Source organism: Zingiber officinale, chromosome 6A (genome assembly GCF_018446385.1).
Source record: "Zingiber officinale cultivar Zhangliang chromosome 6A, Zo_v1.1, whole genome shotgun sequence".
Taxonomy (NCBI): domain Eukaryota; kingdom Viridiplantae; phylum Streptophyta; class Magnoliopsida; order Zingiberales; family Zingiberaceae; genus Zingiber; species Zingiber officinale.
The window spans coordinates 109,931,420-109,959,147 of NC_055997.1; the positions used below are offsets into that span (position 1 = coordinate 109,931,420).

A 27,728-nucleotide genomic window follows, 5' to 3' on the forward strand; every position below is an offset into this window, starting at 1 on the left:
GCGGGTAATGGCCGCGCCGAGCAGTTGAGCAGGTCCGAGCGAAGCCAAAGATAACCCAGCCATGGGCTTGGGTTTCCGACGCCAAGGCGGGAAGACTGAATGACCGAGCGGGTGTCTGCCCGGCTGGGACCGAAGGGCCGAGCGGGTGGTCCGCTCGGCCAGGATAAGGGCGAGGATACAAAGATTAGCCGAGCGGCCTATTCGTTCGGCTCGGGATATGGGATGTCAACAAAGGCATGTCTGATGATTATGCCGTACACAAGATTGCACGATGGAGGATCTCGCCGTCACATCATGGAGAGGTTGATACAGTAGCGGTATGGCCTTATGGATGCCCTTCTGACAAACTCATACCTGGGCATGGTCGAAAGCAGGTGATTGCTTTGATTGACGCGCCCAGGCTCCTTCGAGAGGTCTATATAAGGCCTCCATTTCTTCACCGGAGGTACGCTGATTTTGAATCTCTGAAGCCACCTCTTTGTTATTCCTCGCCTGACTTGAGCGTCGGAGGGCCGTCACCGGGACACCCCTCCCGGCTCGGTTTTGTTGCAGGTTCGCCGGAGCACTCGAGGATCCAGCAGGGAGTACCACGTCCCTAGCGTCCTTTGACTTCTGATTCGATCAGGATCAAACAATTTGACAACTATTTATTTTAAAATTTTAACGTGCAATTTATTAATTAAAATCATATATTTATTCTATTTAAATACATGAATTATAAAATTTATATATTTACTGATGATAAAAAATGAATATATATTCATCCTAATGTCCCATCAATTTATTTAAGGACCAATAAAAAAAATAAATCATAAATAATTATTAACTTTTAAAATAATGATTAATCCATCCACAGTTACATGTATCCCCTAATTCATGTACATGAAGATTCATCTATTCGAGTTTAATTTATTTATTTAAATCACATTAGGACTCGAATTATTTTTTTTTTAAAAAGTCGCCCGTTGCCGTGTTCCACGTTTTGGTGTTTCGTACCCGTAGTCGCCGATCCCGCGGATGACGTCACCGGCGTTGCCGACATCCACCCTGCATTGACGTCATCGCATCAATCGTAACGTTGATTCCATTTGATTTGATATTCCTTTCCAACGACTGAAGGAGCCGGTCCAACACGTAAATATCTCAAATTTTGTGTCCTATTTCTCTCCGTCCAAACACCAAGTAACCCTCCGATTGACGAGCGATCGAGTCAGTGACGTGTCGCGATGGCACACCGTATGAAGCTTCCGGAACGTCTCTTTGATAGACCTCACCTTCTTCGACAGGTCCCATCAACGACGCGTTTGGACTATTTTTGCTTTTTCAGATTCTCAAAATTAATCAGTAAATAAATAGCTTTTTATCAAAAAAAATAAAATAATAAAGGTCTGCTATTCTTACCAAATTACGCTCTAATATGAATTTTTCCCTATAATTAACACCATAAATCAGAGAAGTAACTTAGAATCCGTCTTACCTAATTTTGCATAAATTTAAATTTTCTCCAATAAACTAATTTGATAAGTTACATAAATTTTAAAAAAATACATAGAATAATTTTTTATTACTTAATTCATGTAATATTAATATTGTATATTTGAGTTTTTAAAAAAATAAAATAAAATAATTAATGATGACGACGATGACGATGAACGCGGCTTCGCCCGTCACCAGTTGCTTTTAAAACCTTCATCACGACCATTTGCTTCCCATCCACTCCCAATCTCGCTACTTCCAACGAGAGCAGCCTTCCGCGATCCGCATGGCAGAGAACTGCTCGGTGCTCGATCTGTGGGCGCGCCGCCCGGACTCGGCCTGGATCAGCGAGGTCTCCGCCCGCGAGAACGCCGCCCTCACCAGAGCGCTCCAGATGTCCCTCTCCGACACCACCACCACCACTACCAGCACCACCTCCTCCTCTTCCTCCGCCTCCTCACTCTACGCCACCGATACCATCTCCTCAGCTCCGATGCCGTATCGTGTGATCCCCTCCTCGCCGACTCCCTCGGATGCTTCAGCGGGAGACGCGTCTCTTCGCCGCGGCGCCGCCCTCGGACCCTCGGCGGCCGGGAGGGTCTCCAAGCGGAAGACGCGCACGGGGAAGCGGGCGGACACGACCTACATCAAGGTGGATCTGGAGAACTTCCGGGAGATGGTGCAGCGGGTGACAGGAATCCGGGGAGACTGGGAGCCTTCGGAGTCGGCGGTGGAGCCGGAGCCTGTGCGGCCCGCTGCGGCGGCCCTGCAACAGATCTGCCTTCCGACGCTCGACACGTCGGCGATTCTACTAGGAAAGAGCTCGGTGGAAATCGCAAGGGAAGGCGGCGGCAGCGGCTTCTTCGGGTGCCCACCACCGACGCCGGCGGAGATGCCCGCCTTCGATCTCGACTTCCTCGTCACGGCGTTCCCGACCCTTGATTCGTGGGGCGTCTTATGACGCGTGTCCATGGGGCCGAAGAATCGATGGCTGAGATCGTTCTTTGTTTTTTCTTTTTCTTTTTTGAAAAATAATAATAATAAATATTAGATGAATATTGAGTCGTCCATTCTACTACCATCCAGTGGTATGAAACAGCAGTTCACTGCAAGTCTAGTAAAGAGCAAACTGTGACTTTAATAATAATCGGAAAACAAAAGAATAAAAACACGGTTGCGTATAATAATCACACACAGTTCACTGCAAAAACAGTATGAACTGCGTGGGCCCCATCCGACCATGTTATGGAGCCATATCCATAACCCTTGCTCGCTCCCCGGGCCTCGAAAGCGACCGCATATGAAGCCTTTGCGCCCCTCCTCGAGAAGGACAACCTCGCAGGCGAGACCTGGACCGTGACGCCAGCTGGGGCGTCCACAGCGGCAGTGTAGGTTGCGTTCGGGGGCCCCACATTGGTAACCGTCCGGCTCACCGTCTGCTTTCTCTCTAGCTTGGCGATGGAGATGGAAGGGTAGTTGATGTCGGAGATGAGGTCCGGAGAGGCGGCGGCGTTATAGGGACAGCTGAAGTTGCTCCTCCCTGAGATTGATCTTACGGCTTGATCCTTGTAGCCGTAGCGGCAGAGGAAGAGGAGGTAATCGTCTATGGCGGTGTCGAAGACTAAGCCTGGACTGAGGGCTCTGAGGGGACTCATTTCTCCTGCTCCCATGTCATGGAAGCTTGCGCTGGCTAGTTTGTGATTCGTCAGTGGCCGCCCGAGATTGTTGGTGACCGTGGCTGATGTAGAAGAACTCGAATGAATTTGCGATTGAAAAAGGGGGCAGAAAACAGTAGATGATGATTAGGTTTACCAGTCGTCATCAGCGCTGATCTTATCGCTGAAGGAGACCATCTCGGATGAGCTGATTTTACGAAGGCACCCGCTCCGGCGACATGAGGGCAGGCCATCGAGGTTCCTGATTTGATGGCGAATTTCGATGGTTCTCGCCCTGTCGGAATTGTTCCTGTATCGGATATCGGGATCGACGCTGCGACAATGCTGACGCCTGGAGCCATTACATCAGGCTGTTCCGAAAGAGAAAGGAAAAAAGGAATAAAAAAGATGAAGATCGCTATTGATCGATCGATTTGAATCAAAAGAGAAGGAGATTCTTGAACCTTAAGAATGGCTTCTGTGAGTCCTCCAGGACCCCTCGAAGAGAAATACGCCACGACTGGCGCAGGTCTGATCTCCTTGGCTTCCTCCGATGCCAGAATCACAGCAGAAGGCTTTCTGCATTCGCCATGAGAAGCCAGGGTGAGCTTCGACAATACCAGTCAGTTTATTGCAGAAAGTATTTCTTCGATCTAGAAAACTTCTTACTTGGTCGAGTTCAAGTACTTCAGAATCTGGAGTCCAACATCGCTCCCTACCTCTGCGAATGGAAAGCTGCCGGAATCAAAAGGCACCCCTTTCTCTTCTTCATCGATCAAGATCAGACCTTTAGCCCCAGCTCCTTCAGCGACCGACTTCTTTACTCGTCTCGTTAGGGTTGGATCAGTGTCGACGCACACTAGAATTTTGCCAGAGGCTTTTCGCTCATCGATCGATCCAGGATAGCAATTGCTACGTACCAAATTCGTACACACACAGGTAAAGGCTTTGCATTCAGTATTAAACCCGATTCAAAAAGGTGCGTACCTTGCTTCTGATACGGGAGTATACTCTGCTGCTGCATCTCCGGCAAACATTAGCGAATATGATTCTGAACGAGTATGATTCGAGAAATTGATGGCAGATCCCTGAGAACATCAGTAATCCGTCTCGTGATATACTCTCTAGATTGTCTGTGTCGAGCTTAGTTTGTTCTTACCTTAAGCGTGCTTCCATCTCCAAGAAGTATCGTCGACTGGAAAGTCCTGTCGATGCTGGAAGCTCCCACCGTGAAGATCCAGGGCGCTGAATTGACCACTGTGTATGGATCCGGTCCGTCATTTCCGGCGGAGCAGACGACCAGCACGCCCCTTTGATTGGCATGGAACGCGCCGATGGCGATGGGGTCGCTGAGGAAATCCGTCTGGAACGCGGAGCTCATCCCTATCGATATCGAGATTACGTCGACGCCGTCATGGACTGCGTCGTCGATCGCCTTCAGCACGGCGGAGCTAGCGCATCCGCCCAGCGAGCACGCCCTGTAGACGGCGAGCCTGCTCGAGGGAGAACCTCCTTTGGCTACTCCCTGAGCAAGGCCGTAGTAGTTAGCGTTCAGCACCACCGAGCCGGCGGCGGTGGAGGCTGTGTGCGTTCCGTGGCCAACGGAATCCCTCGCTGAGTGAGCTCCTGTGTGAGCTTGGCCGGAGTAGTATCTTGCACCTATCAGCTTCCTTCACGAAGGAGATCAAATTATTAGTCTTCGAATGATCGATAGCTAACAAAGATCTTCATTGAGTACCTGTTGCAGTCTGATCTTTTGAAGTCAGTTGCTTCCATGCAGGTGCCTTTCCACCTCGAAGGGATCTCCCCCATCCCAGCGTCACTGAAGCTGGGTGATTCCGGCCATATTCCTTCCATGAAAAGAGAGCTCTTTCTTAGAAGATTTTAGAATTCAGTAGCAATTTGAAAGAGATGCTACACAGATCAGTGTGAAGTACCAGTATCGATGATGCCGATTATCACATCATTTGAAGCTTTGTGTTGGAGCCTCTCTGCTCCAACGCCGGATTCTGCCTCCAAGAAGTCCCAAGAGCGCGTGGTGTGGAGTTGAAGAGTCCGGTCTCGGAAAACCGACACCACCTCTTTGTTGTCTGGTTGAAGGAATGCACTTGAATTAGTCAGTAAAGCATTGCTAAAATAGGCACAATTGAGTTCTACTGAAGCAAACCAGATAGTAAAGCAGCTTCTTCTTCAGTAAGCATGGCTGAGAATCCTTTGAATGCGTGATGGTAACTTTGGACAAGAGACACTCTTCCTTTCTCCGCACTGCGATGAGATTGAGATCGAGAGTTTCGGTTATACTTGGTTACACATTGTTCGGAAAAAGATGTGTGTGTTGCAATTACCTTGGAAGAACAGAGGATAACATCTGCAAGTGAGATGCTTGTGAAGCTTCTTGGTCACCACCTTCAAGTACTCCCCCCATGTAAACAACATAAGGCTGATATATAGGAAACAAATTCAAATATCCATCAAAACCAGAAAATTATGATTAAAATCATCGCAAAGCTTAGAACAATTTGTAAAGCATGGAGCAAAGCTGTTATTTGTTTACGTTCAGTGTAATCTAATTTTGTTGGTTAGAAAAATAACCACAACTAATTTCATACTTCGGGGGCCTTCTTCGAAATAACACCAGCCAAAAGAGAAGTGAGAACAAGGAAGAGAAGCTGCAAATGATTCGCCATTAGAGGACTACTTGGTGACACAAGGGAAGAAGCTGGTGATCTATTTATAGGAAACCTGTTGGAGCCTTGCATCAATGCTATTTGTTTCATGTGCACCACTCAAACCTTCCAGTTGATGGATGTTATGTCAAACTGGGTAACTTTTGCTTATGCATTTCCCTGTGGTCAGTAATAGATGAGGATGGTTAACCTGAAAAAAAGTCATAGCTGAATCAAAACAAGAATTTGAGCCAAGTATGTAAAGCTCAAGTGTCAAGAACACTCATCAATGCCTCACATGACTAAAGTGAAGCTAAGTTGCATATATTCTTGGTGGTCCTTTTCAAGGCTGTCTAGATCTGATTCTTCGCTTACATTGGCTTCACAAACATGTGAAAATATTGACCAAACCCAGATTACTGAAATAAGCTCACTAATCATTGCTGAAGGATAAATCTGTTCCTTGGTTTAGGTATCCGAAGTATAGCGAAAAACTATATTAAGTGGTACATGAAGCAGTGTTTCTACAAAGGCTAGTGAATGGTTAAGGTGTTGTACAAGAAAGGCAGGAGTCCCTCAGAAGTAAGGAATGGTTTCCTTATGAAGAATGTATATAATGCTGTGTGCAAAGCTATTGATAAGATGAACTAGAGAATAATTTCACATGGTCAAACAAAACAGTTGCGCATTTCACATGGTAAAACTAAGCAAGTGCAGTGTAAAAAACCATCCTGCATAATATAAATGGACACAAATATAAATACCAAAGCGCGCGTAAAGGCAGCTTTATAGAAACAAAAGTTCAGTTTGGTTGAACAACCATCGACGAGAGGCAGGAAAAAGAATATATAGTCTCACAACTACAGAATTCAAAAAAAAAAAAAATGGTTGCTTAGGGAATACATTTTATAACTAAATTTCCTCACTTGGCCATCATGACCTTAACAAATTCCTCATAGTTAATCTGACCGTCTCCGTCAACGTCGGCTTCACGAATCATTTCGTCGACCTCCTCGTCGGTAAGCTTTTCTCCCAGGTTGGTCATCACATGACGAAGTTCAGCTGCTGAGATGAAACCATTCTGGTCCTTGTCAAATACACGGAAAGCCTCCTTCAACTCTTCCTCTGAATCTGTATCCTTCATCTTGCGGGCCATCAAATTAAGAAACTCTGGAAAATCAATCGTACCGTTGCCGTCTGCATCAACCTCATTTATCATGTCTTGCAATTCAGCCTCAGTTGGGTTCTGACCCAAGGAACGCATCACGGTCCCAAGTTCCTTAGTGGTGATGCTACCTGTTTGAAAATCATAATTCCAAATAATGAATCACATAATTAGAATCTAATCTATCATGTTTTTAGGTCTTGATGAATTTGAATATATCATTTGCAAGCATTTGGATTCATGAAACCAGAATTTAATGATAATGTTTCATTACCAATTCCAACTAAAACAAACTAACTATTCTGAGAAGAATACTCCAGGTGTTCAGTTGATAGTAAGTAGATAATACTTAAATTTACCATAAACAAATTAGCAGATTAGTGACTATCAGCTTTATCTGGAACATCAAAAACATTGCAATTAAGCTAGAATAAAACGTGTTTCTCCATGAGAAACAAGACAAGAAGTTAAAATAAACAATTCTTGTTCTGAGTCTTCTGACAAATAAAATAGCAAAATTCTTGAGAATTTTATCAACTTATTGCCTGTTTCAACTCCATCCTGGTTCTTTTTTCTCAGAAAAGGAAATAATGGGCCAGTAATATATTAACAAGATATCAGCAAACAAAGAGTCTTAATTACAAGCTATAGCTAGGAATATGCCGGACCCATATTCCACATCCAAATTATGTCTGATTGGGATTAGATCATATATTTGTGTGAGTATCCATCATAATTAACTTAGTTGTTTACATAACAAGATATTTGCCAATTGTTACCACTCAAGATTCAGTTATTCACTTGCAATCATTGCACAAGTAAAGACGCCTTCTTATCACTACATGAACTATTTACCTTCAAAACAGATGTAACACAGAAAAGAAGATGAGATATGTTGCCCAATCATTAAATGTATCTTCTACACTGCAAAATTGATTGGCTATTTCCATGTATTAAAAATCTTCACTTACATGGACAATTCTAAATGCCACTTTCGAGTTCCTTCACATGTAGGCCACTCTAGGAGTGAAAATGTTGTGCTACGTATCTCTCCCATAGATCAATCTGATATGCAAATCACCTCACTAGCCAGAATCTACCTTGAATTTAATATCCAACTTCTTTTTTCTTTTCCACCTAAATCCCATCATTTCTATTTCCCAATTAATCAATGACCATTTCTATTAAATTATTAGGAAATGGGGCAATTATGTACATTTGATCTTTATATCACTCTCACATAGACAAGCGAGGGATTGGGCTAGTCCAAGCCCTACATATGAATCGACTTAATTAGATGTATGCTTTTCTTAAAACTATTGACCTTTCTATTTATTAGGAAATGGAAAACTCTATATATTTGATGTTCTTATCACTATCACTCATGTGGCCTATCAACTAGGCTAGTTCAAGCCCAAAACATGAATTGACTTAATTAGTCTTACACTTTTCATGAAACTATTGACACTAGCAAGACACAAACATGATCTAATTCTCAAAAACTATGTTAAGTTACCATATCAAGTTTGATTTTATGGTCATTTATCCGAAAGCTTAAGCTATTAGCCAAATAGATTACTCTTTTACTATATTCTTGAAAATACTAAATAATAAATTGATCACAGATTCCATGCATCTTCACATATGAACATATAAGATGTGAAGAAAAGAGAAATACTGAAGCATATATATGCATGGATCAATAATCCTAGTGACAAAAATGATCAAATTATAGTGAAGATGAAAAAAAAAACTATTTCCATTTTTTATTCATCTTTATAATGTATTGTTTTCAACCAATCAGGTGTTCCCATTAGAAAGATATTAGAGGAATGAACCAGGAAGGTTGACTGAACTAAAATCTCAAAGAAATATAATTTACATAGAAAAATCAAATGCGAAACAAATAAGAATGTTGAGGGTTAATCTCCGAGTTCCGAAAAAAATTTCTCGAAGAACAAATTTTCGCTAGTGGAGTACACAACCAACCAAAATATCTGAAATCCTCACAAGTTAGAGACGCAATGAAATTCGTCGACCAACACTATATCGAATCAGATCTAGGCATCTAAGCGAAGAGAAAGTATATGGGGTCTAGGGGATCAGACCGTCGCCGTCCTTGTCGAACAAGCTGAATGCCTCCTTGAACTCTGCGATCTGGTTGTCGGTGAGCTTGTCCGCCATGGCTCCTACGGGTTTGCTCGATTGATCACGCGGTGGAAAGGCAGAGAGGAAGAGGCGAGTGGAAGAGAGAGGGAGAGAAGACGAAGGCGAGAGGGCGATGAAATGGAGCAGCGAAGGGACGAGAGCGTTTTCTGCCGTCGACTCCGCTCCTTTGGCAGGGCAGGGCAACACGTCCTAGTTAAATGATTAATTCCATAAATATATAACCGTTAGTTATTGGCACTATATATAGATATATGGCTACGACCTCGAAGCCTAATTTATTTATGATATAAATAATAAATAAAAAGAATATTTTTTTAAAAAATAAAATAATATACATGATGAGGTGATAAGAAGAGGCCCCACTCCGCGGAGGATAGCGACCATGATGGAGGTTAAAGTCAAGGCAATCAACACGCAGATAGCATCGGCCGGTCGAGCGAGCATGCCCCGATCGGGCGAAGAAGGTCTTGGTCCAATCCCGCCTTTGACACGGGGAGGTGTCAAATGATCGACGTTCAATGGAGTATTGGACGCCTAACAGAGGAGGAGACGATGTGCAGAAGCCGAGCTGAGTGGCAACCCTGCTCGGCCAGGCAGCAGGACTCGACATTGGCAGAGCGGAACATCGGGCGAGTGGTAACCCCGCTCGGCCAAGCAGCATGACTCGACATTGGCAAAGCGGAACATCGGCTGAGCGGACGTGACACAAGCACAGTTGAATTCCAGCCGAGTGAATGTGACACAAGTATAGTGGAGTTCCGGGCGAGTAGACGTGACACAAACACAGTGAAGTTTCGACCGAGCGGACGGGACATAGGAACAGCGAAGTTCTGGCCAAGCGGTCAACCCATTCGCCCTAGCAGCATACTCTCTTTGTTATCCATCGACATCCTTTTGGGAGTCAGTGCCGCTGACACCGGACATGGACAACCAGAAGATCGTACGACGGAAGCTTTCACTGTCACTTCATATATATACTCGACATGTTAAGGTAATGTGTCAGAGACACTTTATTGACAAGTCTTTTCAGGGAAAATTTCGGGAAGCGTGCTCGCCTTAGAAAACATGCACGCGCGCTACAGGAGCTCTATATAAAGGGGGTCCAAGCATCGGCGGAGGTACGTAATACGCGATAGACACTATTCTAGCTACTGTTCATTCTTGTTGCTCCGCCTTCTACTTCATCACCGATAACTGACTTGAGTGTTGGAAGACCAACATCGGGACCCCTTCCCTAACTCGACACTAACGTAATCTATGTTACAACTCATAGTAGGCTACAGATGATCAGCAGAAACACCACATTCTCAATTTTCCATCTCATCGACTTTTGGACATGAACGATACAAAATAACTCTTTGAATTCCATTTAATTAAAAATGCACTTTAAGACGAGTAAAATATATCAGATATTAAATTATGAATAATATATATATATATATATATATTAAAACGATATCCTTTTAATAATATAAATGATTAAGAGCTATATATAGTAATAACGAGATTTTTCTATTTAATTTATTTTAACGTGAGTCTTATCCGACTCTAATTTAATATCTTAGGTAATATTAGGGCATTATTTTACGGGAACAAATAAACCCTATTTATTTTTTATTATTATTTAATCCAGACTCTTACCAACTTAATTAATCCGAATTTTATCCCAATTCAGCCACCGAATAAATCCAGAAACGTTGGCGATAATACACCTGTAACTGACTCCATGATTTTTTTGTCCACTGTAGAGGAGAGTTCAGAGCTGCATCACTAGCAATCCTGTCCACACACGAATATATCATATTCATGCAGGTCTCTGCATTAAATATAACTGTTTTACAGGAATCACTCACGTTTCTCGTCAGATGACTCAAAGTAACATCCTCGTAAAACCATGCAAAAACTGAACAGAATACAAGAGTGTGTGGCCGAGACTAGAATGAGCCTCACTCAAAATTATTATCGTAACGAATGAAAGAAAAAGCAGACCACCAAACGCTCAAGACAAATCTATCCCATGAAGTGAGCTGGCCTGGCACAAATTTACTGAGAAGCAGCAGTTCATGCTTTGTCCGGTAAGATGTTGTCTGGGAGAATTAGCTCTGGAGGGAATCATACTCCTCATCTCTGCGAGCGAACTTCTTGTGCAGTACTTTCTCAAACTCAATCTCGTCAAGAGATTTAGCATTCTCAGCCGCATGCACCTGGGCCAAATTGGCATAGTTGGCAGCAGACTGCACAATGAAGGTCATCTCTTCTTCAGTAAGTTTCCTCATAAATTTTGCAGGATTGCCTCCCCATACCTGTCGCATGAGAAATGTGTTACAAATGAGTGAAATCTTTTCAATTATGTTCTTCTGCATCAGACTGTGTTTCTCTTAACTGTTTGAGTTGGCTATATGAATTTTATCTTATCCTGACACTAAACTCTATGCAAGATTATCACTAATTTCTGTCTATCAATAAGTGAAAATCACTAATCTTATTTCATCAGGATTCAGCAGTTGTCAGAGGAACTCCTCCAATATTTATTGGATGAGAACTTCAAACCAAGTTTGAGATTGGTTAATCCAGACATTGTTGCATAATACAATTACTCACTGGATCAGATACAGTTATAGGGCAATCCAACTTGGCAATAATATGTTCCTAGTTCATTTAATAAATTTTGATATTTGTCATCAAAAGCATCGTCATTGCTGTCAAAGTCAAGTTTGTTCCAACTATATGGAGTCGGCTAATATGAATCTTATTCTTCCATTAAAGTTTATGGAATGCTATATTATTGTATTTGTGCTGCACATCAGTTAGCAAATCAGATCCACTAGCTTCAACAACCATCACATGCTACCATTTCAAGAGTCCTTACATTTTCCATTCATCAAGTAGGGTTAGGCCGGTTCAACTTACCAGTTTAGTATTTTCAATTCGAACCTAATCATTAAGTTAAAAATAATTTTAAAAATTAGCCAGTTAAATAGATTAAAGAAATAATATAACTTTTTTATTTCAGCAAATCAATAAACCATGTAGTTTAAGTTCCATATTACTCAAATCACATAGGCAACTTTAAAAATCCACAAATCGCGTACCCAATACCGATTTTGCTGCTCTGCTTGTTTGTTTTCGCTCGCCAAATCGATTGTTGTTATGTGACCATGAACAATAACTTAATTGTAGCAATCGATTAAAAACCTCATTAAAAAAATGATTAAAAAACCTTCTATGATAAAAAATTTGATGCTCTCAATAGGGTGTATCGAATTGATGTTTGAGAATATGAATATAAATCAGGAGAATTAGACGAGCACATAAAACTTTGTTCCATGTCATTTTGAGCTCTTTAGGTCCAGAGCAGCGAATTTTTGAATACTGATTAGATTGTTCAGACACATTCGTGTTCAAAAATTCATTACTCTCAATACGGTATATCGAATTGATGTTTGAGGGCATGAATATAATTAAAAGAATTAGACGAGCATATAGGACCTTGTTCCATATTATTCCGAGCTCTCTAGGTTCATTGTGGTCAAAACCAAGTCCTATGTGTTCGTCTAGTTCTCTTAATTATATTTGTGTCCTCAAACATTATTTCCATATGCCATACTAAGAGAAGCAATTTTTTGAACACGAATGTGTCCAAAAAATCCGAATCATGTTAAAAAATTCGTTGTTCTCAATATGATGTATCGAATTAATGGGCTAAAACAGACTAACGGACCTAGAGAACTCGGAATAACATGGAACAATGTCCTATGTGCTTGTCTAGTACTCCTGATTATATTCATGTTCTCAAGCATTAATTCAATACACCATATTGAGAGTAGCAAATTTTTGATCATATAAGGATTTTAATCATTTTTTTTTTTAGTTTTTAATCGATTGCTACCCTGTAGCAATGGATTGGGTGAGCGTAAATAGTACACGATTTGGGTATTTTCAAAGTTGCCTAGGCGATTTGGATAATACAAAACTTAAACTACATGGTTAAGTAATTTGCCATTTTTATTTCTGATATATTCATACATGTATATTGCTTCAATTTAGTTTTATTGATCAGTTTACCATTGTCCAAAACTGAAACCAAATTGATAAGCTAATAAATCAATTTTCAGTTTGGTTCAGTCTGGTGCAGTTTGGTAATTTTCACTGATAAAACAAATCTTTTCAGTGGGGTACATACACTATGGTGCAGATTGGTTTCTCAGTTTCATGTTTGGATGCCCACATTTTGCTTATGCCAAAAACAAGACCATTCTCCTCCGGCTAAGATGGTTCTGGTGTTGTATTTGGCAATTTCAATATCAGTCGATATCTGTTTCAAACACTTAATCAAACATAACATCCATTTAACAGCTTTAAGAACCCCTTTTTTTCACCACGTCATGATGCTGCTTCCAACTGCAGCTTCTAACTCTCATTCATTGAACTGCAAAGACACCTCTCCGTCTGTCTTTGATTCCAGCCAGTATATTGGTACTAATTAAACAGTCTGCAAACCATATTTACATATCACACTGTGCCATAAGATATTCCATCAGTTTCCATCATTACTATTTTGGTACCTGTTGCTGCAGCCTCCACTACAGAAGCACAACCTTCCTCCTACGGAAGATCACTACTTAGATACTTAGACTCTTCATATATTCCCTTTGCATCTATATTGGCTGCCAACTCTTGAAGCGGGCACTTGATATCCCTCCACGCAAATTTTTAAAAATAATCAAGTTTGATATTTGGATGATTGGATCCGTACCCACAAAAGATACTCCCATCTGACTGGCTGACTCCAGGCAACATAGAATCACAATGTTTTCAAACAGAAACAGAAAACAATTTTGGCATGTGTGGCCCCTTTTCTTTCCCTCAGTCACTACCTCTTAAATACCTGATTGCCCTCTCGAGTTCACCCTTTCGCCAATCATAGGTTTATCAGATAAGAGGTGGCAAGGGGAAAAAAAGGTCAAAAACAGATAATAGAACTGGAGAATAACAAAACTTTGGTAGTAAATTAACTTAAGGGCTATACCATGCATGATCATCGATGAAAGATCAGTGTTTGGACAATTGTTGCCCAATTGCTCACTTTAAATCTAGGAAAATCATGGCATGTATTGAAGAAGATTATTGTTTTGATCATGATTAATTGCTCACCCCAAATACAAGATGAAGGCTTTATTCTGAGATCCGAATAACTCCCTTAACACCTTAACTAATCATGCTTCTACCAAGAGATTTGAAAAGTGAGAGATGAAAATAAAGATGATATTCAGAAGAAGCATGGTCTTGGGAGAAGCATTGTTAGATAGAACCAACTGACTGGCGTTATTGATGCTCAAAAAGTAAATGATTTTTGTAAATAGAGTAAACCGACTTAAATGGATAATAGTTGATACCTCTCCACATGGAACCCTTGTATTCTGCCTTACAAGGGATCCAGCAGCTACCATCCCATGCTTTTCAACAATAACTCCATCAAGCAGGACAGCCCCAGTTCCAACAAATGCTTCATCCTCAACAGTGCATCCATGCAAGACAGCACTATGACCTTAAATTGCAAATTTAAAAGCAATGATGAGCTCCACAGAAGTAATTCATCTTGCAGATTGAATCAAAAATCTAAATCGTAACACAAGCACGATATAGCATAAACAGAACTTGAATGTGAAATATGTGCAGCAATAAAACATGCAGGATTTGAACTTAAAACTTTATGGCTAGAACAAGAGGAACTTCTAGACTGGAAACCAGCATTGATAACGAAATGAAATGCTTCAAAAAGTAGAACAATTAATTGAAATTGTAAGATATTTGTTCAACGAACACAAAGAAATTAGATGTAAAATTGTCAATGAGGATGACTAAATTAGTCACCTATTGTGACATTATCTCCAATTATTGTTGGGAGGACCTTCCCGCTCAGATTAGATTTCGCCACATGCACCAGAGAATTATCTTGAATGTTAGTGCCAGAACCAACATGGATGCTATTCACATCACCTTCAGAGGATCATAAGAAAAAAGAATTAAGAGCTGTAGATTAACAATAAAAGTAAACATAATATAGTATCAGTCACAAGAATTAATACAGAGATCAAATGGAAATCTTTCTTCCTTACCAGCCGCTCATAGTGATACATCCAGAAACAACCAATTTTACAAATTAACAAGTCTAATCCATATTGAATGCAATCATTGGATAATATTACCATAGACCATAACCAAAAACAGGAACAAATAAAAAAAAAGTAAATTTATTTTATTTTATTTTATTTTGCACCCATGTTGCCTGTTCAACAATCTGTAATGGATGTTCTTAAGTCATTGTACTTCTAGCATAATTTAACATATATTTACATGAAAAAAAAGTGGCATTGCTCATCAATCCGTGTTAACCATTACTACATAATTTATTATTTTAGTGATATTCATTGGAGGAATAAGATGCATGCAACTGACACCAAATAGCTGACTCATGGCTAGTTCTTGTTGTATTTTTTTTCCCCATGCATTATTGGTTGTTCAAAATTTGAGTGATGTACACTCACAACTAATAATCCATTAAGCCTCTTACTGTGATTATAAATATTGTGTATATAAGTAGATTAATATAGTGCATTCTAGCTAAGCTGGAGGATCATACAATCATTTGTTAGATCAGACAGACCCTTCACTGTCCAAAACAGGAAAACAAAGTTGACAAAGATTAAGAATGACAATCGAGGATTTAAACTACAACAACAATCAAGCATTTTCCCACTAGGTGGGGTCGGCTGACAATCGAGGATTTAAACTATGTAAAAAAAACACACAGGGAGGATGAGTATAGTAATTGGCAATAAGTTTTGTATTCCTCAATCATTCAAAAGGAAGGAAAGACTAATACAGTATTAAAAAAAAGAGTGGCTGTCCAGCACTAGTTCAATCATCACACCATTTTAGCCAAAAGAAAATAGATACTTATAAGATAAGCTATGGTTCATATGTTAGTGTTGTTGATATTATATTATTCACATGGATAAGAAAGCATAAGAACCACCAACATTCACAAATAATTAGACTAGCTTTGGTATTAAATTAAGTGAAATAGTCTAAAATAACAGGGGAATTTGATAAAAGATCCATAGACATTATACTTCTACAGAGTGAGATGATTATTTAACACTTTACGGTGAGAAGAGTTCAAGGGAGACCATAAAGAACTTTATAAAAAACAATAAATATATTTTCATGTATACAGTTAATGGCTAAAAAAGTATCTTCTAGAAGCTCAGGGTCGAAAAGATTCACCAACCTCAATCTAAGAAGCTAGGTTAGTATATTCTTGTTATTTCTTACGATGATGATCGAAAAGTTGTTTTTTAGAAGGAAAACCAAACAAAGACAAATAGTCTGGTTAAAGCAAGATATTAAAAGAGAGGGTGCGTACCTTGCAAAACACAACCGTACCAAATTGACGATCCTTGGCCCACTTGGACATCACCAATAATAGATGCACTTGGAGCAACAAAAGCATCTTTGTGAACGCTAGGTACTTTGTCAAATAAGTTCATGAGTGTGCGATGTCTTGACACTGAAAATTGATAAGAGAGAAGTTATAGCAGACTAGAATACTAAGAACTTAACAAATAACATACATGAATTCTCACTCCATGACATTAATAGCAGTAAGAAATGTATCAAAGCTGAGAACATAAAAAAATGATGTATGAGAAAACTTTCCTGCTTCATTAAAAGCCAGCAGGTCATCTCCCAGAACCAGAATCCACATATGATCAAAGCAATTGGGAAACCTTCTCAATCACAAGAAGCATCCATGACACAGAAATCTAGAGTTTTGTACTTTGTTGACATTTTAAAATATGAGTCAAACTTCAGAAACTAATTTCCTGGGTTCGTAAAAATGCTAAAAACTTTTCGTAACCTAGAATAATCAGTTTGCTAAAGTTCCTACAACAGACATCCCATATTTGAATGTTCCATCAAGCCTGTGGCTTTTCTCTCCCTGTCAATTTTATGCATCCTATGGCTTGTATCAATATTCAAGAAAATATATGCTTCACTCCTTGGAAGGCCAAACTGAAAACTTGTGGCAGTTAACTAGTACTGGTGGACAAATAATTGTGCTCATTTGTGGAGTTTATCATGATATATATATATATATATATATATATATATATTCTCAAGTATTCAAAAAGAAGAAGTATATAAGTTCATATGGTGGATGGTATTAACAAACCAGTCACCAAATGAAAGCAATTTCAAGAAAATATAAACTAATGCTAAGAATTTATATACTTCTATGTGTGCACCTAGATGTTTGTTGTTTTTGACCAATGAAATTGGATTATTGTATCTCAAACATGGTAAATATATCAAATAGGTGCATATGGCAAATGCAAACGGGCTGTGGGCCGTGTCCAATTAATTGTACAATTCACTAAACTAAAAGCTTAAAATATGATACCTCACTGCTTTACTGATGAAGTTCAATGCAATCGTGCAACACAATTTTTTTTTATTAGATATAGATTGTTGACGACTGAGAAATAGAATTATAGAACTAGCATAGACATTAATAAAGAAAGTGAAGTTAATTTGAGCCTAAGAACACTACAGAGGTTGAAAGATTAGAGAACCAGATTCCAATCAAATATAAATGTTCCATATTCTGAACCTGAACTATATGGAATTTGTGGATCTGTCTGCAGATTCCAAGCTGATAATCGGAATATGTGCAGAATATATGGTTGGGCATTACAGATAGCACGTGATAATACCACCCAAATTTTTTTCAACGTCATAACTAAATGGAAAGAAAGGGATCAATAATTTTATTGAATGACGTAGTTAACCTTGGTTCACTGACGACCCTAAATGTATATCTAGGATAATATTACATCGTCCAATCATCTATAATATTATATTATAATCCCAGGTAACTCAGCAGCTCACTGACTTTCAATTTTAGACAAGTCTAAGTTTAAACTCAAATTCTATTATGAGATGACAAAATTACAGTAGAATAGCTTGATGGTGCACTTAATATGAAAACAAAGTTGGCTCGTAGAATTGAAGGAATCTTAAAAATGGAATGTGGATTAGTACCCTGGATAAGCTAAAATCATCTTGTTTCAGACATTCAAATGTAGGCTACTATCTCGCACAGATAATTCAATCTATAAATTGCAGACAGCTGACCTTTTGATGACAAACAATGAAAAGGATACATCCAAACATGCTTAATTGCCTTTAGATTTTGAGGAAAACATCATTAATATAAGAAAGTTTAAGAAAACGAAGTAAGTGAATAAACAACTCGATAGATCATCACGAAATATAGCATCGGATGGAAACACAGGACTATTTTTGGCACTCTGAAACAAAAACAAAAACTGAATTACCTAAAGTCACCATAATGAGGTTAAACCTCTACTATCCATATTGAGTGACCCCTAAATAATGTTACAAGAGCCAAGATACAACCAAGGCAAAAAAAAAAAAAAAATGCCAGGTGCCTGAGCGAGAGATACCACACACAACCCGATTATCAGACACAAGATTTACCGTCCAAAATAAGGGGAGGAAGGAGTCTTACGTTGTTCCTGGAAAAGGTAGTTTCCCTGGAGGCGGCAGCCAAGACGGTCGATGGCCTGGCCGGTCTCCCGGATCCAGAACCCAACGGTGTATATCGCCCTCCCTAGAGTTCCCATCGATCTCTCGCCTCAGGGGAGAGAAGGTTGGAGAGTAATAGGCGATGCAAAGCGTTGCTCTTCGCACCGGAGAACAGGACGACGACGGAGTGAGACGGGAGAGAGAGCGACCGACGAACTGGGAAGGTGGAAGAGGAAGGAAATAGGAGATGTGATTTGGGTTTTCGCCGGTGTGAAATGACTGATATCGCCCTTGTCATCGGAAGCAGTAGCGGGTTGAGTTAACCTGGACCGAATCCGGAAGTTAACTCTTGGGAATTAAATCAACCCGTACAAAATAAAATTATCAATTTTAATTATTAGTTTCAAGCTGAGTTAAATCAAAATTAAATTATTTTTTAATTAAAATTTACCGCGTGGAAGTTTTTATATTTTAAAAGACACTAAAAAACAGAAGCGGGTTAGATTTTTTATATTAAAATCTACCGCGTAAATACTTAAAGAATACTCATTTTGAGTGTTTGTTAAATTTAAATGAACCCAATTTACTTTTATCTAACTTCAAAAATAATTATATCTGTCCAGACGCTTCCTCAATTTCTCACAGGGATCGAGTCACAATTTTAATAAATTAATAAATAAATTTATTTTAATAGACGATTAATTTAAAAAAAATAGAGAACTGATATAGCATTTGTTACAGTCTTTTTTTGGTTTATTTTAATGATCAATAAAAAGTTTTGATAGAGCTAATCAGTTATCTCAAGTTTAGTCGAAAAATTATTATCTGCCCAAGGTTGATGTGATGGTAAGTGAAAGTGTTTTTCTCAAATAATCGGTTCATGGAGTCATCTTACTTTTTTGATTCATATGATGATCGAATGTGGAGGTTGGACGTGATTAGTCAATGTAAACAAAATTATTATATCAATTTATTTTATAGCAATACATAAATGTTACATGAATTAAAATCCAAGAGAAATAAAGAATAAGAGACAGTGTTATTATTTTTAAGGAAGCTATTAATTATAATAAAATTTTAATTAATTTATGCAAAATAATAATGTATTTTGATTTTGTGAGGTAAAAATGAACAAAAGATTTTTTAAATTATTTTTTAAAGGATTTTTATTTTATTTTATAATATAAGGATGTTTGATAGCTACTTGGAGCGACTTGAATAATTTTAGTCAATGTAAAATAATTTAATTGATATTAAAATGATTTCAGTAAAAATACTTAAAACAGTTTTAATTATATATTTTATGTTATAATTTTTTAACTAAATTGAAATAATTTTAATAAAGTCAGAAGAATAATTTTAAGTAACGTTAAAATAATGTAGTAATTATGGTAAAATAATTAATATTAAAGTAGCTTTAATCGATTACTTAGAAATCAAATTACGCTGTAGTAATTTATTATTTAATATTCTAGCATTTTAACGCATGCCTTTTTATATTTTTCAATATGGAATATTATTTTAACAATATCAACAACAAAACGGCACTTTTTTAAATTTTGTTATATTTATTTATGTATTTATGGTAAATACGCGGAGCCCAAAAATCCACTGTCTCCATTCCGATTTATAAAGCGTTCGCGTCCGTGCGTAGCAGCAGCGAATTAGGAGAGAAAAGAAAAGAAAAGCGATCGGCTTCTCTCGTCCCTTCACCCAATTCCCGTTCCTTCAAAACCCTACCTTTGCTTTTCTCGGCCTTCCATCGCGCTTCCTGTCTTCGTCTCCGCCCTGCCTCAGCTGGACTTCGCTCCGATTCATCTCCGTAGGTTCGCCCGCTCAGTTTTTTTTTTTTCGGTGTTCGGCTATAGTATTTTACGGATTTGATCTAGATGCGGACGATTGTGATTGCTATTTGTGGATTTGGTGATCTATTTATTGGTTCCCCATGGGAGATGTGATTGTTAGTCGATGTGTATATATCTCGGCTGATTTGCTCGGGAGGAGGATCCGGCGGGCTGACTTCGGTTGGTGCTTTAATTTGCGGGATTCTCATTTCGGTGGCCTCGCATTTTTGTGTTGGATCGCGCGGATTCGATGGGCATCCGTACGATGGAATCTTCCGACATTTTTCTTAGGATTCCTCGTTGCATTCGTTTGATTCGCTTGGTCGTTTATGGTGATTGTGTGCATTTGGATCTTCCTCTGCCTGAGGACCATTTCTCTTTCTATTGATGGAAGATAGACCTACGTGCCAAATGATTAAGCTTGAAATCGGGGTAGAATAGTTCGGGGTTATTATTATTAAATAAATAAATCCGGTAATATTTTTTCTCTTTTGAATCAGTATGTGATTTAACAAATAGTTAACGTGCATGATAGATTTATCTTAGTGTCGCACGAGATCTGTTATCTGGTAATCTGGCTCATCTTGTCGGCCATCTAAACTAGATAGACTGTCGTATCCAAGAGCAGCAACCAATCTTCCACTTCAATGTGCTTCTCAAATGGGAAACTTGATATTATCTCTTGCTTTCAATATGAGTCAATGGAGCGGCATATTCCATATCTGATTATTTATTATTCTAGTTCGTAGTCCATGGAACAAATTGAATTTGATACATGAAATGTAAGTCTTGGCTGAGACCCTTCCTGAATCTCAGTTTCTTAAAATCTTGGTGTTTAGGTGCATGCATATGCAATTGGGCATCCATATCATCAATTACTCATCAGCTAGTTAGCTATCAAAATTTTCTAATTAAATCTTATGGCATATGCAATATACAAATGTCTCTGCCAAAATTTATATCATCAAGCAATCATATTTTTTCATTTTATATATACAAATAAAAAAAAAAGACAGCCCAGTGCACGAAGCTCCCGCTAAGCGGGGTCCCGGGGAAGGATTCATTGTACGCAGCCTTACCTTGCTTTTTGCAAGAGGCTGTTTCGAGGATTCGAATCCGTGACCTTTTGGTCATAAAGCAGCAATTTTACCGTTGCGCCAAGGCTCCCCTTCATTTTATATATACAAATATCTCTGTTAAAATTTATATTATCAATTAACCATATTTTTTCATTTTATATTTCAGCCAACTAATCTCTTCCTTTCCTATTGCATTAAGTTAATCTTAATTGAAACATTGTCTCATTCTTATTCTGTTATCAAAGATATTAAATTAGGTTGGGCTAATTAATTAACTTTATTTTGGGCCATTTTAAAAATAAAAAGTGGTATATGGCTATATCTGCAATCTGATGTGGGTGAATCATTGCATACACACATGAATTGTATAGATTGCTTTCTAAAACAATGCATGATTATAAATATCTCACTAGATTTGTAGCTGCTCAATTGATCTACTGATCCATATTCTGGTTTGACTGCCCATCTTGTTTGGCTTAGATTGGTAGATAGTGAATATTGTATGTGAAATGATTCAACATATTATGCATCACAACATATTGTTCTTCTTTAGGCTAAAGTTGTAGTGTTGTTATTCTATGAATTATTTGGCAAAATCACTTGTTTCAGCATTTTCTGATGTTCTAAGCACTAACTTAGGTGCTACCTCGAACAAAGCAAAGTGCTCATATTTTAAGCTTTTAGGCAGATTCATTTTATTTCTTTGGTAAATAGTAGGACTGTGGAAATGCAGGCTAGGCAACTATATGATTACAATAAGCATGCTATGATTCTTTAGTCATATTTGTTATATGAATAAAAATTAAACAATATCTTGTATAGGAAAGAACTAACAATGACATGTGAAATTCATAGCAGGCAAGTATTATTCAAAGAAAAGAATTTACTCTTCGTGGCATGATTGTGTTTGTCTTAACTATTTGTGTCTTTCCTTCCCCTACCTCCTCCTGTTAATCATCCAATCAAGTAAATCCAACTTAACTTTAAGAGTGGATGGAGTTGCAAGTAAGGTTGTCTTGATCAAGATCCTACTTAGGTACAGGATTAAGTTCAGGCTCAAATTGTAGGATTGTAAGACCCTATAACTTTTATTGAAATATTTTAGAACCATGTTTGGCATTTATCATATGGGTTTACTTTGAATATAGTATATTGATATAAACATTGAAACACTATAATTCTAATATCATGAATTATAAATAAAATTACTCATATGGCTAATATCTGAAAAATATATTGCAATTTTTAAAGTATTCAATCTTTATATAACATTATAACTAGTAATAACTTCTATAAGATGAATCATAACTATTATATGAATCATTATATGGATAATTCATGATTCTGTAAATTATGGTATATGATCACATAACTAATTCCCGAAAAGTTTATTGGAAATTTGTTAGATTTTAAAGAATAAGTTATCTTATCAATTATGCTAACTAGTGAGATTATCATATTCCATGATTTATGGAATCATAATCCATGATTTATGGAATATTTTCAGCCTAAATTTTAGGGATACATGGTTACAAAATCATCTTTTCCCACAAGTTCTTTTGTACTAAGGGTATGTGAGCTAAGAATTAGATATTCATAAAATCCTAGCTTATTTTGGATCTTACTTGGATGTTGATCACTCTAAAGGTTCTGATTGTAGAGTAACTTTGTTAGAGATAATAGCATCAAAAAGGAAAATATTTTAAGGAGCGATTTGAAATGGAAAGAGTTAAGGGGAGCATTATATGATCTAGAACAGACGAAAAACATGTGAATTCTAGAAGACAAGGGTTATTGTGAAACACTTGTTGCAAAAGCCATTATTGGAGGTTGTGGTCACCTAGTTTCCATCTCAGTTAATAAAAAAAATTACTGCATGTGTTGTAAACTTGTAACCCATAAAAAGAAAATATTATTATGGAAATGTTTTTCTAAAAACTATATTTGTTGTTTATGGTTACCTGGTTTCCAACTTACGGTGTGCTCTGGAGCAATATCATTATTGTATCAGGTTTCTTGCTTCTATTCTAAATAAACAGAGTAATAGGTACTTCTATGCTCTTCTAACTATGGTAGTCATTTAAGTGTGGAAATTGGAATTTATTTCTTAGGGTTTGCCTAGAAACATACACATAGGATGCCACACACTTGCACAATGCTTCTCATTAGGTACTTCTTGTGCCTTGTTTGAGGGAACAATCTCCATGGATGGTACGAGGGTGCTAGGTTTCATGATTGATCCAAGCATCATTCCCCTTTGCTTGTTATTGGTTCTGATGGTGCATTGTTACATCATCAAAAAATCGATGACCTTTGTGTATTATTAATGCAACCTAGTTGCAATAAAAAAATACAATACTAGCATGTCTTGATGCCCTTAAACACACAAATTGAAATTCCATAGCATCCAAATTGGGATAAGTAGTTAGTAACACAAAGACAAAAGTTGTAGTTCTACAGCTATTCAAATTGTTGCTGCTAATCTAAGATTGAAGTACTTGTATGTGCATCACAGGAAAGTCTAAATTATAGACATTGAAGGAGTCTGTAAACCAAGATTTGTACATATTTTAGTGATGTTCTATTCCTCATAGCCTACCTTTTGGAACACTCAGAAATCAGTAAAAAAAACTTAACCTTTATTGGTTAAAAAGGTTTGAGCTGGATCGTTTGATCAACCAAACATTCATGACCTCTGAGAGAGAGATTCTTAATTTGGACCAATAAATAAGGTCCTTACTATCAATTAACAAGGGATTTATTTGTTAGTGTAGTTTATAAAGAAATGTCTGTTGTTCTCATTGATCTAGTGCATTGCAGTCAGTGTCCAAACTCAAATTGGTATAATGTCCCATTTGCCCACTGATTTAACCTGCAGATCTGTTCCTAATTGTGGTTTGCAAATGCCTTAATGGACTCATGGGACATCTCTCTTCTATTGTATTTGCGGTGTCAACTTAGCCTTCCTGTTCATTTAGGTACATTCCTGATCTTATTGTGCTTGTGGACTGGTACTGTGTTTTTACTTATTGACAGAATTCAGTATACGTGGCACTACTCCGAGGCTTGCATTGGAGGAAAATTCCTTCAAGCTCTGGTTGACAACATTTGAAGCTGGTCTCTGACCCACAGATTTGAGTCCTTCAACAGCACATTGAGGTTGATATCGTGATTTAATGCTCCCCTTGTCGGACCTTAGTTTCTAGGGCTGATGAGGATATTTGCATTCCATGACCCTCAAATTGGTTATGATGCGTCTCTATGAACTCCTTACATCCTTCGACTTGATGCTGGCTGATGAGTTTGTAACCCTCTACTTGCTTCTTGAAAGTTCTTCACCTCAGTAATTGAGAAAACAAAATAATCATTGATCAGAAATTGCTTGATGTACATAAACTTTTGTTGCTTGAACCTTTACAAGTAAATTCTTGTGGGAAGAGCAGGAAGGTTAAGCAAAAGAATTTAGGCAGCACTTGATTGTTGTACTATGCATTTTATAATCTTCTCTATTACTTGCAGTGTGGTGACTGGTGAGACTAGTCCGTGGCACTTCGTTGCTTTATTTTTGTTTATGTTTCTGTGCTAGTTTCATAGTGCTGAGCGACTTATCCATGTAATGAAGATTTTGTCAATTAATATTCTTAATGATTCCATGCAGGAAAGTTGCTGTTAAATAAGTGAGAAATGTCCCCGGCTTCTAAATCTAAGGCCATGGAGAAATTGCCTGCAAAGACAGTCAAGGAACAAGGCAAAGTTTCTTCAAAGCCTGTTTTGGCTGTTAACCATGGAAATGGTGTCCAGTCAAGTGGATACAATCCAGATTCAGGAACATTCCACAATTTTGATACGACGAGCTCTGTTTCTGTGCCAGGCCAAAACAATGGACGTTTTGGAACAATAGATGAAACAGAGGATCATTCTGTTAGTACCACTGGTGATTCTGGAGAAGATGAACAAAAGGAGAAAACCACTAGTAATGGACCTCGTATTGAATCTATACCTGGCTGTGACACGGACAAGCGGGAGAAGATTAGACAGAAAAATGAGAGAAAGCATCAACGGCAGAAGGAAAGACGTGCTCAGGAGTTACATGAACGCTGTAGTGGGTACCTCATGTCTAGGAAACTGGAGATGCTTGCTCAGAAAATTGTAGCCATGGGGTTCTCTTCTGAGGAGGCAACAATGGCTCTTATACAAAATGAAGGACGTGTTGAAGAGTCCATTTCATGGCTCCTTGAACTGAGCGAAGAGAGCAAGCATCATATTGCAGCAAATATCGACAGTTCTGTCAACATGAAAATTGATATAACTGCAGAGCTTGTAAAGATATCGGATTTGGAGGTGAAATTTAAGTGCACGAAGCAGGAAGTGGAAAGGGCTGTAGTTGCATGTGAGGGTGACTTAGAGAAGACTGAAGAGACTTTGAAGGCACATAAGCAGGAAGTAAAGGCTGCTCCATTGAAATTGGAAGAAGCAGATGACTCTGTCACAGCAAGTGGGACTCTTGACAATAAGATGGTAATGCCTGTTCAAAATGTGTCATTAAGACCTCAACTAAAGGGAGCAGTTCCAGTTGTCACTCTACAACGAAGAGAAGAACAAGATTTGAGTCATAACAAAACTTTTGCAACCGGAGTTGCAGAGTCTGTGAATAAGAATTTGCGGTCTTCAAGAAGGTTACTGCCTAAGACAGATTGGGGAAGACCCCAAGTGGTTGCTTCCATGGATAAAAGGTGGTCAAATGGTAGCTCGACCTCATCTGCTGCATACTCTTTGCCAACCTCTCTGCAGGTAGCTGTGCCTCCAGCCAATCGGTATGTGATGACAAGTAATGAAATGAAACCTAACCTGCCATCAGTGGCATTGAGGGAGCCTGTCATTGTAATGCAGCGGCCTCAGTCTCTCCATGCCAAACAAAACCCTGCATCTACAAGCCCGAACATCACCAGTACATCACCGCCGACTTCCACAGGATGGTATCCGAATGGTACATCTAGCATGGGGTTGATAAAGGTGGAAAATGGAGGTCTCCTTCCGAGCTCATCTTTCCTGGGTTTGCATGGTTCTACTGCCCAACAATTTATTAACCCAAATCATTTCCGACCTGCTTCTAATCCCGTGGATTCCTTTCCAACCGGTTGGGGCACTCCATTCAACCCTTCAAGTTCATCCACACTGTCACCTGGCATACCTTCTTCGCCTGGTCTCCTTACTAGCTTGCCTTCTGGTCTGTCTGCTTCATCTTCCGATGACTGGTGTTCCAGTGGGTCAACAACATACGACTATACCTCTATAGATTGGAGCATGGATACAGATTTCATGAAGCCATCCCACAAGATCAACAACTTGCCGTCTACATGGTCTACCATGTTCATGGGTGGGAAAATGGTGAAGCGTACTGTGAACTCACACTCAGCGGTTATCGGCATACAGGGTGATAGTCTTGCAACCGATGACTCTTCATACTCGTCCGGGTCATATGATTGGTCATCTCCTTTTACAGGGAAGGACCTGCTGAGCATTCCAAGACGGTATGTTACCGATTCTTCACCCTAGGAAGGTTGTAAGCTGAGAAAGAATAAAAGACAGTGGATTTGTTGCTGTTGATGTTCTTGATGCTCATGATTTAAAAACTGCATGCTTTGGTTCAAAGTTAAACGGCTGGTGGTTGTGTTGATTCAGATGCAAACGTTGTAGTAATGCATCGAGTTGAAATCGATGCATTACCACATCGTTCCGTACCTTTCAGTCAGGTTCAAATTGCAGTTTTTTTTCATGAAAATTCATTATTAAAGTTAAGAAATGGGGGTTTCAATAATTATCCTATTGATTGCAGGATGCAATCCGTTAGGGTGGAAAAGAGCCCATTTTAACAAGAATATCGTTTCCACACTGTTGTAACTAAAAATTTTATATCTGCAATAAATATAATTATAGCAGCTAGATGTAAATTAAGCTATTAAAATTGACTATTACGTGTTTGTAATCATAACTGCCATTAGAATAAATGTATTTTAAGAATGCAAAATAGAATAATTATATTATTAAAATGAAAATAG

The 27,728-nt window shown here is 38.6% G+C and overlaps 5 protein-coding genes across 6 annotated transcripts; 2 read left to right on the plus strand and 3 right to left on the minus strand.

Annotated features, from left to right (window-relative positions):
* The first annotated feature begins 1,762 nt into the window (after positions 1 to 1,762).
* On the plus strand, positions 1,763 to 2,437 carry LOC121995139 (calmodulin-binding protein 25-like). Its single transcript, XM_042548960.1, has one exon. The coding sequence runs from the start codon at positions 1,763 to 1,765 to the stop codon at positions 2,435 to 2,437; it is 675 nt and encodes a 224-aa protein (XP_042404894.1).
* A 157-nt stretch (positions 2,438 to 2,594) lies between these two features.
* On the minus strand, positions 2,595 to 5,900 carry LOC121997394 (CO(2)-response secreted protease-like). Its single transcript, XM_042551778.1, has 11 exons — positions 5,741 to 5,900; positions 5,477 to 5,571; positions 5,299 to 5,396; positions 5,069 to 5,221; positions 4,870 to 4,981; positions 4,291 to 4,801; positions 4,119 to 4,219; positions 3,801 to 4,043; positions 3,596 to 3,710; positions 3,289 to 3,502; positions 2,595 to 3,214 (listed from the first exon to the last, which is right to left on the minus strand). Exons 1-11 carry the CDS (start codon positions 5,888 to 5,890, stop codon positions 2,664 to 2,666), a joined length of 2,343 nt encoding a protein of 780 aa, XP_042407712.1. The 5' UTR covers positions 5,891 to 5,900; the 3' UTR covers positions 2,595 to 2,663.
* Positions 5,901 to 6,567: 667 nt separating this feature from the next.
* LOC121997395 (calmodulin-1-like) lies at positions 6,568 to 9,324 on the minus strand. The gene is made up of 2 exons (XM_042551779.1): positions 9,071 to 9,324; positions 6,568 to 7,093 (listed from the first exon to the last, which is right to left on the minus strand). Exons 1-2 carry the CDS (start codon positions 9,144 to 9,146, stop codon positions 6,720 to 6,722), a joined length of 450 nt encoding a protein of 149 aa, XP_042407713.1. The 5' UTR covers positions 9,147 to 9,324; the 3' UTR covers positions 6,568 to 6,719.
* A 1,570-nt stretch (positions 9,325 to 10,894) lies between these two features.
* LOC121997397 (gamma carbonic anhydrase 1, mitochondrial-like) lies at positions 10,895 to 19,003 on the minus strand. Its single transcript, XM_042551780.1, has 5 exons — positions 18,730 to 19,003; positions 16,561 to 16,704; positions 15,006 to 15,131; positions 14,528 to 14,679; positions 10,895 to 11,434 (listed from the first exon to the last, which is right to left on the minus strand). Exons 1-5 carry the CDS (start codon positions 18,842 to 18,844, stop codon positions 11,228 to 11,230), a joined length of 744 nt encoding a protein of 247 aa, XP_042407714.1. The 5' UTR covers positions 18,845 to 19,003; the 3' UTR covers positions 10,895 to 11,227.
* Positions 19,004 to 20,379: 1,376 nt separating this feature from the next.
* On the plus strand, positions 20,380 to 27,321 carry LOC121997398. Of its 2 annotated transcripts, none has more exons than XM_042551782.1 (2): positions 20,380 to 20,572; positions 25,328 to 27,321. In XM_042551782.1, exon 2 carries the CDS (start codon positions 25,354 to 25,356, stop codon positions 27,223 to 27,225), a length of 1,872 nt encoding a protein of 623 aa, XP_042407716.1. In that variant the 5' UTR covers positions 20,380 to 20,572; positions 25,328 to 25,353; the 3' UTR covers positions 27,226 to 27,321. The 2 variants fall into 2 exon arrangements, with proteins under 2 accessions (XP_042407716.1, XP_042407715.1); XM_042551781.1 differs by having other exon boundaries at positions 20,380 to 20,568.
* The last annotated feature ends 407 nt before the right edge of the window (positions 27,322 to 27,728 follow it).